We start from the raw sequence: 14,476 nt of genomic DNA, 5'->3' as shown, positions 1-14,476 counted from the left end.
GCAAGAACAGTTGAGTCAATATTTGAGAGCAAACACAGCCCTCTGCTTAATTAAGAAAGATGAAATAGCTTTTAAACTTGCAGTATCACTGGTGAAATGTGAGTTCTCACACTCAGATAAGGTTGACGTTTAGCTTTCACTGCGAGAAGGCAAGAACACAAATTAGCATCTGGTTGCTCCAGAAAATATTTCTACCATTCACTGTCTACACATCAGCCCTTCAGTTTTCATGTTACATTCCAGTATTATCACACTATCACACAACATTTTGTTTGCTTTTTAGCTTTAGAAAAGAGTGGCCGGTGAATTATTCAAATGCCTTTAACCTTTAATCTCCTTTCTTTTGAGAGAAGACAGTAATGACAGTCGCTTCCAGCTTGACAGACGTGTTGCACAGCAGATATTTTGACATGTCACAGTAGGAAAAGCACAGGTGTTATAACATTAACATGAACAATGGCTCTGTTCCATTCAAGGGTCTCATTAAAGGTTCAGTGTGCAACATATGGCCAGAATTTGTGTTTAAAACGTTCAAAAATGAGCCAACATCATTAACAGAATGTGAAGAATAACACTTCTGATGTTATGTCAAAGACGTTTGTGTATTGTGCTGCAGAGGTTTCGACTGAAGTTAGCATGCTAACGAGCTAACCCCAGCCCGTCCAGTCAAGTGATACTATTTTGTACCTCAAGAGGTGATAGTCTAATAGAACAGCTCAGGCTCTTCCTGTAGTTTCACCTGGCAGAGATAGGCTAGTGGCAAGTTTGCTACGTTTCACAAGCTCTCTTAGCATTTTCAGTCTAATAAACACACAAAATAAACTCAAAAAATGTCAAAAAAGGAAATATTCTATCATCTATTTTCCTCATTAACCTCAAAGCTGTTTGGAGGGACCGTTGACAGGTGGCCATATCTAACACATTGTACCTTTAAGTCATGACAGGGTGACGGTGAGCCAGCACGCACAATACCAGGACCCTGAAACTGAAGCAGCTAAATGAAATTCAGCCACCATTCATTTTTCCATTTAATGCCAGCACAGAGTGAATTGGCCTTGCATGTTTTATGGAGGATAGTAGGAAGTGGTAAAAAAGACAAATCACACATACCCGATGGCCTCTCATTCTCTGGAAGTGGCCGATAGCATCACTGAGAGTATACACTCGCACATGGCCCATGTGCAGGCGCCCCGATGGGTATGGAAACATGGAGAGGACATAAAACTTCTTCCTGTTGGAATCCTGAGAAAAACAACAGTCAGAACGATGCACAGCTGTAAGAAGAGACTGTAGACTTTATTTTAATCCTGAGAGACTATAAAAACAGCGCAGGAGTCTCCATTATGAGTCTGGCTTTTGGATGAGTCTTGTATAAAAGACACTGCATTAACCTGACGAGGTCAGGACGGGAATGATAACTCATCACATACAGAGTGAGAGGCTCTAACAGAATCTGATTACAGTGTCAGAATCTGAACTGCGGCAGCACTGATTATGGATGGTTTACAGTCACAACACTGTTACCAGGACAACACAGTAAGTGCCGGATACACCCAGCTATACATGATTACAGGAAACCTGTGTCATGAATTTTTTAATGAATTAATTAGGAACAAGGCTGTCATGAATGCACTTAATCACTGTCAGCCTCTCCCAGACGGCCGCACGTTCAGACCATTAGGATATATAATCAGCCAGAGCTCTGGGTCTGAGATGAGCTACTGGGGCCAGGGCCTGTAATAGCTGTGCATAATGTGGAAGGATGCTTAATGAACTATTAATCAATTAATCTTTAAGAAAAGGCTAAAGGTGTTTCCAGTGTATACATAAAACCATTTATCCAGATAGAAGAGTACATTTGGCTCATGGACTGCTGTCTTTATTTTCATTCACTCAATACTGCTGACAGATGTTCATAGTATGATTTACAGGTGAGAGTCATTTAGATGCACACAAGGATCCTCGTTTTATCATATTTTGGATTGGACGTTTACATGCATCATGAGAAATTCAGTTATTAATATCCTCATAAACATGATCATAACAATATACAGGTTTCTAATCTTCTGTGTGCAGCTGATTTCTCAACATGTCAGCCACTCATCTCTGTGCTGACTGAACAGTTGAGGGTGATTTAAGCTGCGTTTCCACCAAACACTTTCAGTTCATTACCTTTAAAAATCAAAACCATAGATCCGTTGCAGACAGTGCTCTTAAATGTAGGTGGGGTTGTTAACGAGGCTTTGGGGCTAACGCCCCCTACACTTCTCCAGCAGTTAGGGAAACAACAGATGAGACTTTACTTGGTCTTGAGAAGCTGCAGCTTCTACGAACTGACACACTGTAATCTCTACTGTACATTTACTGGCAGATTGACAACTTCTTGCTAACCTTTTCCTCTGCTCTGCTCGCATTCACCATCACTTTGCTGCCACTCACTCAACCACACACTCAGTACACAAACACACATATTAAGCACTGAGCGACACTCTTCTTATAACAATAAGAGCACAATGGAGGACATCAAATGCTCTCTCTTCTCGGTAAGTGGTTGTTTATTACGACAAGGAGAAAAGCTTTGTTCCAGAAAAGACTGCGGCCAGCAAACAAAAGGCTGCAGAAAAAAAACAGGAGAGGCGGGAAATCCTACATCAGAGCGCAGACAACGAGATGATTCTGGTTGCTCCAATTCTCACTGACCAATCAGGGGTCTGCAGTGATTTACCTCCACCTTTTAGTATCAGTAGAGGGGTAATGAAAACATGGATAGAGTGGAGCGATTCTCTTGGGACCATCCACAACTTTAACTAATGGAAACATGAAAGTAACAGTTCTAATGTGGAACAAACTGAACCGAACTGGGCCGCTTATAGTAAATGCACCTTTATTGTTGTGGGCTTGGCTGCCTAAGCACTGCTGCGTGTAGAGAGATCTTGAATCTGCAACTAGTTTGACAAGCGAATAACAGTTCAAGTTACTGTTTTGGCTCAAATGCCAAACATTTGGTGATTTCAGCTTCTCAAATACGAGGATTTGCTGTTTTTCTCAATGCAAACTGAACATCTTTTGGGTTTAAGCGGTTAGGACAAAACAAGACATTTGGGGTGGGTTGGTGGGCTGGGTGGGCTCTTGGGATTAAATGGGGTACAATGTCCTGTTTGTATATTGTAGAAACATTCTCTTGCACTCTGGAAATTTATACTACTATACTGATACTCCAAAAACACTGACTGCCAATAAATATTGTAGGAAACTGCATAAAAAGTAAAAGGCCTTCTTACCTCCTCCAGTGCATCCTTCCGCCACTGCGCCATAATTCGTGGGTGCCACCATTCTTCCGCTCTGCGTCGGGTCTCTGTTCGATAGTCCTTCTCCCACACTCCTGTCTCACTGAACAGAGTTCGGGTGCCGGGGGACAGGATGTGGGGTATTGGGTTCAGGACAGCACCCCTGATTTGGCCAGACCAGGTACCACCCAGTGAATACAGACCCAGCCTTCTCACTGACACCTGCATGGTTCAGTCACCTAAAACATGGACAGATAAAGTAAACTGTCAGTCTGAACTGTGCTCCATTGTTACATCAGAAAACATTTTTTCTAAAAAAAACAAACAAAAAAAAACTCCATTTGTAAGCATGTAGTTACAATTTTCAACAAAAAATGTGTAAAATTGACACATATGATTATATCACAATATAACTGAAATAAACTGAATCATATATGACATATGAACCCCGGTGATTCACCTTTATCACTCTCAAGCTTCCTTTAAATTCTCAAACTTTCGAGACACATTTTGGATTCATGCATCCAGAAGGCATGAAAAAGTTCCTCCCAGTCACAACATCTTATCCAAAAAAATGCCTCCCCATGGGATCACAGTGATCGCTCATAATGGCTCTGCATGCAATGCCCTCGTGCCCTAAAAATGCAACAAGGCCTTTAACACTCCTTCAGCACCGACAGTCGGCAACGGGAGCAGCATGTGAGTCCGCTCGTCGTGAGCAGAGTGAGCGATGGCTCGGCTCTGTGGCTCTCCACGTGATCTCCTTTCACCACTGCTGTTTCACAGTCTGTGCAGTCTGCGCGCAACACATCACTCACACAGCAGCGGGATTTCGTGAAATACGAGGTTTAATCAGTCAGATGTGATCACGCTCTGACTGGACATTCTGTTCTTATTAAAGTGCCTGCTCAGATGTGAGAATGACATTTTCAATCAGCTGATTTGGAGTTACTCACACATTTCTCTGTCCTGCGCTTTTAAACATTTTTCTTTGCATTACAGGATGTTTACGCACTGATACAGGATATCACCACCTGGATGGACGTTCCGGCTCAACTTTTGTGATTACTTAAGCGATCAGTTACTTAGCTCTACAATTAACAACTTGGAAAAACGATTAATTTATTGAGGCCTATTTCAAATAACAACTACTTTTACTGTTTTTTGCATGAACACAGCAGTTAGGTGAGACTTCCCAGTGGCTCAATGTGGGTCAGACAGTCAACTGCATGTAAGAAAAAAAATTTGACCTAAATTTGTCTTCTACACAACACATACACACTCAGAGAGAGACACAGACATGTATATAAACACAGTTTCCAAGGTAACCTGAGATCTCCGTACAGTCTCTGCCTCCTTGGCAGCAGAGGACAACTGCAGCTAACCTGACCTGTCAAGAGAATATTTTCACAGCATTGACACATCTGGATCTTAGACAGCCAGACTTTTTATCGCTGCTGAGTGGAACGAGTGATAATCTGCACGCCCCTGACACGTCAGACTGATGAGGATGCAAACGAGGGAACTAAACATTACAACTGTTTATCTAAAGCTGACGAGAACTCATCAAAAAGGTTATTCTATATTCTACGATGTTATGAAAATACAAGATCACTGCAGAGGAAGAGCTCAGTGCGGAGGTGGGGAAATAGATGTGGATCATTAGGAAAGTGGCCTGCGCCAGTGTTTAAAGTAAAAAGTAAAAGATACAATTATTTTCACTGGCAGATCAAAACACACATAATAAAAAAAGATTTTAGCAACTAAATAGCACTTGTACTTTAGCTTCGATTTTAAGAAAACATGAGTTTTGCATGAAAACTGTCACTAGAATGTAAGAAGCTTCATGTCTCCACATCATTTGGTAACTTCATCTGACCAGCCTCAAGGCTTGACTGACCGGGGTTGACAGTTCTTTTGGGGATAACTCTGAGCTTTTTCCACCAAATGAGTGTAAAACGAGCGAAAAAGCGCTTCCTCCTTTCCTCTCCTCTCCGCCACCCACCTGCTTGTGGGAATGTGTTTTTCACTAAATTCTCTTGAGTATAACCTAAGCATCGCAGCAGCCAACGCTCCTCCTTCAGACTGAGGCTGGGAGAGCCGAGCACTCAAGGTTGTGTGCATCGCTGAAGGTGCAAGTGAGTGGGCTGAGGTGAGAGACATAGAAAAATGTTTCTATGGTGACTGGGCTCATCCATTTGGGTGTCTCCTGTAAAGAGTGACTGAAAACTGCAAGCAACAAGCTGGCTCTGTTGTGAGAGCAGATACAGCAGAGGAAGTCTAATGCTTCACATGATTATTACTGGCCATAGTATCATACTTTTAGGGTACAAGTTGAAATGTATCAAACTCTGTAATGTACTCAAAGTTTACATCAATGTTTGGTTCAATTCTTGTGTTATTGAACTAATTCTTTAAATCATAATTTTACTCATTTTAAACTGTATTTTATTCAGGCAAAAATAATGCATGGTTGCATTTTTAAGAAAAATTAAACACTAATGCATTTGAGAAGTTTGGCTTTGGCAAGTTTTATTTGGTTATATAGAAAAATGGATTTGGAGAAAGCTTATTTAAAAAAAAAAATACAGTTTTGGTATCAGTACAAAAACTCAGGTATCATATTTGTGTCTGCAGCAAAGTCTCAAACCCTACCTAGAACCAGACATGGCAACATCCAGGTAGAGATTTATAAATATTGTGATATGTGATTACACACTGTGCAGGATTTGGGTTATTATAATATTATGAACATGCTTAAATGTTGCTCTTCCTGGTCTTTAAGGCTGAACTAGTTTTTAGACTGTTCTAGTTGAGTGAAAGTGAAATCAGTCATGGATTACTTGGGCATGACGATGATGAAAAGTTGATTAAGTAAAGGACAGAAAATGAATCAGCGATAATTTTGCTATTTTGAGAAATATTCCTTAGTTTCTGAAAGAGCTGTAAAATGATTATATGCATGATATATGTTTTCACAATTTTCTGATATTTTTAAGACCTAGTGATGTAATCAGATGCCAGAGAAATTAATCCACAAAGAAAATGTCTATTAGCTGCATCCAAAAAAAATAACTCCTGAAAGCACCAATGGACATCACCACAGTAACAATACTTGCTGACATATCTGGTGTCTGGTTTTCTCAAATTAACGCAGCTCCTCTTACATAACCTACAATTAGGACGGGTCACAAATTCATGTAATTGTTTAAATCATTGCTTCAATCAGTCTCTCTCTCTCTCTCAATGATAATAGTGTAATGCTGAATGCATCATTCTGCGGGGAAACTGAAAACTGGTCAGCTTTGTTTTGAATGAGGTGTCAAGTGTCCGTCAATTAAACGTAGCGAAAATTGAACCTCTCATCTATTGGTTTTGAGCTAGCTGCTTTGATATGCAGAGAGACAGTTAGGTTATTTTTATAATGTCCTCTCTGATAACATGATATCATGACAGTGTACTACATTACAGATGTGTCCTCCAGCAAAGCAGCCGCTCCACTGTTAGCTACTAATATAAGTCTATCCGAAGCCCTGTCACACCGGTTTATGCTAGCATAGCCACTTTAAGTGTTTTATTTCTAGTTTCCTGTTTGACTGCTTAGTCTGCCTGCTGGACGGTCACACAGACGAGGGCAATTTTAGAAACGCCTTCAGTTTTAAGGTACTTACTGCTTTATATCCAGCTCCTTTATTTCCGCGTTATGGTCGTGATGACATGAATCCAATATTCCATGTTATAAATGCCATACCGGGCTTTAAAACATGCTGTAAATGACCTGTTTCCCTGGATCACGACTACACCATAGGCGCCGCCATCTTGGATTTAAATAAGCTTTATCAACACGGTGTCGACAACAAACCCCGTGTCGTTAAGGAATGAGGGCTCTGGTGCTCCTTTTAGCCGTATCCGTATAAGATACCTTTCATTCAAACTTAAATCACACGTCAAAACCGATCAAAAGGTTGATCGGTTAAAACTATTACCTTTATAAATGGTAAAGACGCAATTAGTTCATTATTTATAGATTAGTTAATAACAAAATATTTGGTTTGCTGGGAAATCAAAAATCCTGATTCTCCAATAAGTCCAGCCTGCAATTATAAATGTTAATAAGTTGTGAATTAATGGATTGTGGTCCAGCTGCTCTCCAGCTCTTTTGCAGATGGTCAAGTGGTGTCAGTCCAATTTTCAGTTTTACTTCGAAATTCTTCTTATTTTTATCAAGGACCACAGAGAAAATAGATTTTAAACTATTTTTAACTTTGTTTTATCCTCTGCGGTCAAATGTACATCATTTTAATTTTTGTATTTACCAAAGAAAATCAACTCAAATCAATGTCCCAGGGCAAATAACATAAAACACGACTGTCATAATTCCAGGACAAATTTAATGCCTGCAGCACTACAAGTGTCCCAAGGAGGGGCTTTGATTATACACCCTTTCCATTTCTTTTTCTTTGATGCCAGCTTCCAGCATGAAGTGATTGCTGACTTTGGGAACACTCACTTGCATCTTCATCACAGAGTTCAGAGGCTCCGAGAGGAAGATGAGGAGAAGGAGGCAGTGTCTCATCACAGCCTCTTTTCTATGAGCTCTCCCTGTGGCTCTCACCTTTGATCTGATGTGCAGACAGAAGCAGTGAAGGAGGGAAGAAGTCAGAGCCAGCCAAGGAAGAGAAAATGGAGGGTGGGGTGTCATTAGCAGGAGATTGAAAGAGTTCCTCAGCCTGACGTCAGAGAGCTAAACCTGGGGCTCTGCTCTGGCCTGCTGTCGTATATCAGAGTTAAATGGGCGCCTCCGCTCAGGGCACAACAGGATGTGGCTGGAGAGGAGGAATGAGAGAGGGAAATGGGTTTTTGACACAGTTGAGACACTAACTCTCCACACACAGATATGTGTGCAGATACAGAGGGAGGCTCCCTGATAAATCACTCTGATACTCGTGCTCTCGTGCCTACAGTATTTCATCGAGGACTGTAGGTGCTGGTGAATAGTGTTTTATTATTTGTTCAAAATTTAAATTCCTGCTGAAATTCGGACGAGTACACTGACACATTCAGGAAAGATGCTCCTCTAGCTCAATTTAATTTTGACACTCCTTTCTAACATGTATTGATAAGTACTCTGTTTTACAAAACAAGAGATGTCAAAGTATTCACTCAGTCATTCAACCTTTATGTAAAATCTCAAAGAATCATTGAGGGCATGCCCTCATTTCCAGTGATATCGAGAGTACAGTTATACCCACATGAGGGATGAAAAGGTGCACAAAAGGCTAAAGAAGGTCAACCTGAAGGTCACTTTTTATGGTCAACCTTCATTCAAGTGCTTTCATGTTTAGAGTCAATAAAACTGTTTGAACTAGACCAGATCTAAAGCAGTGGACTGTGGAAGACATTGAGAATATGACTGAAGATACATTACTTATTTGACCATACAGACACAGTCCAAAACATCCTAATGTAAATTGTTTAATTTACTGCATGTACTCTGATGCCCAATAGGCCCAAGAACAAAACACTGTGCATTCAGAATCTTTCTGAAAGAGGGAAGAATTTGTGAAGAGAAAGAAAAAAAAAAGAAAAAAAGACTTGGTTCAAATAAATATTATAGATTAAGTAATTATACATTTTTCATAGGCTGATCAGGGAGCAATCAAAGTAAAAGTTTTGGGGAAAAAATTATCTATTATTTTTTTAAAGGAATAAAATGGAGAAGCACCTGGAGAGGATGTCTGGGAGTATATGAGATATTAAGAGAGGATGATTGTGAAAGCAGAGAATTGGAATCTGCTGTAAGTATGACCCAAAACTGAGATAAATATAGACTGTGGTCATTGCTGATCTCTGTGTGCTTTGAGCCCATTTGTAAATGCTTTAATAAACGCACAAAACTCACAGTGTACACAAACCAGTGTAAACATGACAAGTTCTTCTTCTTCTCTTCACAAAACGACTTGTCAAGTTTAGTTAAATATTGTTAAATCCTGATAGGTCAGACGATTGATGGCATAGACACATACAACTCTAACAATGCTGGTTTAATTCCAGTAAGGGGTCTTTGTCGCATATTGTAGCCGTTCTCTCTCCCTGCACTTCCTGTCTGTATCTCTTTCACAATTAAAGAAGCAAAATGACAAACAAAAACGAATCCTTTGAGAAATATGTCATATTATCTGTTTCCAACTGAGCCCCCCAACTTAAAACCAGTGAGAAGAACACAAGAAATCAGCAAACTGATTGAAAAAAACAAATTTTTCAGCATTTTTAAGCAACAACATAACATAAAAACCAGAGTTCTCTCTTCATCAGATGCTGTGAGGTCTTCTCCATTTCAACAATTTTTAAAATGATGCTCCTCTAACAACATGACGTATAAGGAGAAATGATGGGTATGATATAAGAGGAGCAGATGGAGGCTCCGTGTCCTCAGGGAGCGTCTGAGTGACCAAAGCCAGTTTATTGCTGGAAATCTGTGGGGAAACAAAACACTGAAATAAAACGTGGAATCACTTCTGTGAAAGTCTCGTCCTCTTTCTAGGTGCCAGCTTTGTCTCAGTGTTCCACCTCTCTGTATTTTCACTATAATTAACAGTCAAAAAAACCCCAAAAACTGCATGGCATCATTCCCCAGTTTGGTCTTTAAGTCTTTTCCTCATGTATTTTTGGTTGCATTAAAGTGGAGTGTTTTTGCCTTTGAGTCCCAGGTACGAGCAGCCTCTGTTGTTTTTCAAACAAATCACTTTTGAAAGCAACCAATCATCCTTCTTTTCCACCCACATCCACCTCCCCGTTCCCACCATGACAAACAACCCATGGTAATCACCACCTCTCTCCCTGTTTCGGAGGACGATTGCATTTCACCAGCAGAGAACCAGATGACAAACGACCACACGGAGCAGCCGGAGCAGCAATGAGTAAGGTAGAAGCAGATGAGGGGCGGGGGCGGGTGGGGGCTGACTTGTCTTCACCTGTCCAAGGTGACCTTTCTGCGGACGGACGTGTGATTCACAATCCACATCCGCTTCAATGAGAAGTAGGCTGCTGGTGCCACAGAAGCAATCTCACACCATCTCAGCTCCCAGAGAGCGGCGAGGGGCCGGCTGATGGGTCTCTGTGCGCCTCTGACCGTGGCTCAGGAGCCTGATAAGTGTGATGATGCCTGTTTCACATTGACAGCACTGTGTATCCTTCACTTATCTGTTCTCATGGAAGACAAAGGCCTCAGGGAGAAATGTGATGGTACGGAGGAAGATGAGGTTTGGAACAAGATCTTAAAGAATCTGGCACCATCACTCTCCATCCTGTTCTCGTTTTTCTTGCACCGCTGCATGACTTTCACTCATCAGACAAGCTGTTCTACAAAAATACACATTTCTCTCTAGCTGCCCGTCCACTTTGCCTGATTTCAGAGCAGCTCCTTGGCAATTAATGTTACTAATTAGTACAAACTCCTCAGATCTGCAGATCCCTCTGCGGTCTCAGAGATGCACTCAAACCGGCTGCAAGGGAGACTCAGGTGGCAATCTTATTAAGAAACGAATACACTGATTTTTAAGTTGTCATTTTGTTATGTCCTTGAGCAAAAATGTTATTTCCGCTTGTGTTCGGCCGTGTTTTAATTGCTGTCATGTAAAGGTTAACAATAAGAATGAGAGCATAGAACAACAATACGTGAATTTCCCCAGCCTGGGATAAATAAAGTCTTCTCATCTTAAGACAGACAAACTTTCTAATACAGTAGTAAATTATGAGGACAAAATATATACAGTGGTTAAAAGAAACAGCATCTTGTACAGTACAGTGCAGCATACTTGCATTTAAGCTGATCATTTCCAATTGGTGCTACACTTTGTTTCTACTTGGCTACATTTCAACTGATAAGCCCGTTGGCTCTGGGGTTTCAGGACTCAAGCAGAACACAAAAAACTCCAAACTGAAGGCGAGCACAAAGGCTGAATTTATTTAACAAGAAGGATACTCTTCAAACAGGCAAAAATAGAACAAACAAAACAGCTTAGGATGTAAAAAAATACAAACTAAAAGGTGCTTAGACTGACAAAAACACAAGGACTGGATAGCTCGCGAATACTCAAGACGAGTTTACAGGGAACACAAGACGTGCAAAACAATCTGACACAGGACAAAAGGAGACACGGACTATACAAACGCATATATACACATACATACACACACACACAAGTTAACAATGAACAGGTGGAGACAATCAGGGTGGGGCAGACAGACGGGAAGGACACCAGGAAGTCAAGGGTCTGAAACGAGAGGAGAGTTAGGGTTTCACAATAACACAGAAAGTGCATGACAAGACCTGACGCTGTGAACAGACACATCGAGACATGACATCAAGTGTCAACGGTGGATATGTCAGGAATGTGGGGTTTCGAGGGAACTATGGTTGAACCCAGATGCAGACACTAGGGGAAGTGGGTTCAAATAATCAAATTTATTTCATCAAAGAAAACTAAAAGGCAGTTAGGTTTTGAATCAAACTAGAGTCCAAAGTAAAAAGGAAACCGAATCCAAAAACTGAGGGAACTAAGAAACTCCTACGGGGTAGATGGACATAAGACAAAGGAGAAAGACAACACATAAGAAACACAGACAAAGAACGTGGCGTGGCTTGACAAAGACAATACTAGAAGTACACTTACATAGGCTGTGGCATGGCTAAGGACAAAGACACACTTACATGGACTATGGCAAGCTAGCACGGTGGACACTGACATGAAACTTGGCACAAACAGCATTAAAGACAATGAACACTTTCTTGAAACCAGGCATGGACATGAACAAAGACGACACATGGGAAAAACACTCACTAACGGCATGGGCAAAGGCAAAGGTTCTCAGGCAATGTAGGGTAATGCAGACAACAACCTGACAAAGACTGGGAGGACGACACAGACTTATATACACAGGGGAAGACAACTAATGACACACAGGTAAAACAGATCAGACAATCACAAAGGCGGGAAAACACAGGAAGTAAAGCAAACAAAGAAACATAACATGAACCTTCAAAGTAAAGCAGAATTTTCAACATGCGACATTCACAAAAGACAGGCGTGACAAACACAGATCATGACAGAACAAAAACAAAACCTTCAACATAAATCAGACGTGGCAAGCACGGATCATGACAGGATGTTGTAATCCACTACATTTATTTGACAGCTAGTTTGCCTCATTTCACTATTTCCCTAATTCGATGCACTGTCGCGAATTAAGCCAACGAATAACAGTCATAGTAATTCAATGCAAAATGAGTGAAGTGGTACATTATGCTTGTAGTAGCTATAGTTTTACTCAAGTGTATTATTAATTGAGCACTTTCACAGTGTGATAGTGCCATTTAGCATTGCACTTTAAGACAGTTGGGACTCACATGAGACAGAATGAAGCGAGACAGTGGAATAGCAGAGGCAAATCCTGATTTCCTTTCCCTATGGTTGTCAAAAGCATGGATAGTTTGACACTTTTTCGGTACCACGTGTTTAAAATGATACAAACTCTGTTAATTCTGTATTCAATAGCATTAAAAGTACCAAAGCTATAAAAATATAAGGTCCACATCTTTCAGACTCTGTGACTTTAGACAAGACTTTAGACAGACTTTAGAAACCTCCTTTTTGAACATTATTTTTGCCATTTATGCTTTATCTGTGATAGTGACTGCTGGAGAGGGAGAGGCAGGGGAGTGAGAGGGGTGTGCGACATGCAGCAGAGGGCCTCAAGCATGGGTCCCTGAGGTAAGGCATCAGCCCTGATGCATGGTACATGCTCCAGCAGGTGAGCAACTGGGGCACCCCAGAAACCTCTTTTCAGAGCTGCAAAGGGGAAGGTTACAGTAGTACAGCGCTCCTCCTGATGAGTCGACTGAACTTCGTGTGTAAAGCAGGTGATTGGATTTGCGGGTGTTGATGAACCCCTTGTTTGCCATACTTACTTTAAAGCCTGAATTTAATAGATACATCACGTCCATTTCTCCATCCTATGACCTCTCAGTGCTGTGGAGATTTCAGAGTTTGGCTCCAGCGCTGCAGACCACCGGCTTTTCCCACCTGAGCAGGTTCCTGGATTCTTCAGAATAGAAATGAGAGAGGAGGAAACTCTGTGTCGTGGCTGTGTGATACACTCTGTCAGAGGGATTTTTTTTGATAGACAGGACCTGAACACAACATCGTTACGAATATTTGTGTCTGTTCTGATCTCCTGCAATATTCTTGGCACTGACACCAAACATGACAACAGCAACAATGATGATGTTATTAGTATTACTGTTATTGTCAACAAAACAGACCCTATATTTCCTCGACGCCCCAACGCTCCTCCGCTTCTAGGGAAACCGCCGTTTTGTTGCCGTGGTGATGAGTCCTGGCAGTGATTGGTGGTATGACTACAGGAGACGGACAGGGGATTCACCAGGCTCAGATGTAAAAGAGGAACTTGAACATTGTGGCAATGAGGATGCACGTACCAAATCCTCAACTTCTAATTTAGCCGGCTGTCTGTGTGAGCCGTTGGGTCGGTCTAATGGTCTCAGATCCAGCACAGAGCTGCTGAAGGCCAGCCAGGAGCCACTAACAGGTCCTCCTTTTGCTTTCCTGAATAAAGAGCCACATTTTGAGCAAATAAATCTTTCATACATTCTCCTTTGGCACAAGAGACTTTAATCTTAGTCCCATTTGCATTTTGTCACCGAGGCAATTTACATTTTTATAGCATAATTAATGAACAAGAAAGTCATTTACATTTACTTGCTCACCACTACATTGTCTAGAGCATATCTGATGCGGAGGGACCAGCGTTTGGAAATGTGTGGGAGTGTTTGCGAGCACCAGAGAGATGTCTGAGTGTGCAGAAAGAGAACCAAACATGATTGTTTTAAAGAAAAAAATGTTGAGCAGAACACAATGTCATGATAAAACAGGGACACGAGGACGAGGGCTTTCAGGTGCAAATACAGGCCAAAGCGTCTTTCACTTCAGCTGGCCCTCACATCAAATACACGGAGGCAGGCCTCGAGAGCAGGTTACACCATTTAAACAGCACAGAACAAAAACAATTCATACAAGTGGCATTCACATCTCCAAGCCTGCAAAGATGAAAGAGAATAATTCATTACGCTTTTGCCTCTGGTCAATGACTCAGTTCTGTCAATAGCT

General features: G+C 41.3%; 1 protein-coding gene across 1 annotated transcript in view; it reads right to left on the bottom strand.

Annotated features, from left to right (window-relative positions):
* Positions 1-7,098, bottom strand: part of lars2 (leucyl-tRNA synthetase 2, mitochondrial) — a 30,679-nt gene extending 23,581 nt beyond the window's left edge. The window contains exons 1-3 of the mRNA XM_041942246.1: positions 6,959-7,098; positions 3,282-3,526; positions 1,111-1,242 (exon numbers count right to left, since the gene is read on the bottom strand). Coding sequence (XP_041798180.1) covers positions 1,111-1,242; positions 3,282-3,515 — 366 coding nt within the window. The 5' untranslated portion in view covers positions 3,516-3,526; positions 6,959-7,098. The remainder of the gene's footprint in view (positions 1-1,110; positions 1,243-3,281; positions 3,527-6,958) is intronic.
* Between the last annotated feature and the right edge of the window lie 7,378 nt (positions 7,099-14,476).

This window comes from Chelmon rostratus, chromosome 8 (genome assembly GCF_017976325.1).
Source record: "Chelmon rostratus isolate fCheRos1 chromosome 8, fCheRos1.pri, whole genome shotgun sequence".
Taxonomy (NCBI): domain Eukaryota; kingdom Metazoa; phylum Chordata; class Actinopteri; order Chaetodontiformes; family Chaetodontidae; genus Chelmon; species Chelmon rostratus.
The sequence above is the reverse complement of the archived record's forward strand: the minus strand, read 5'-3'. Positions and strand labels throughout refer to the sequence as shown.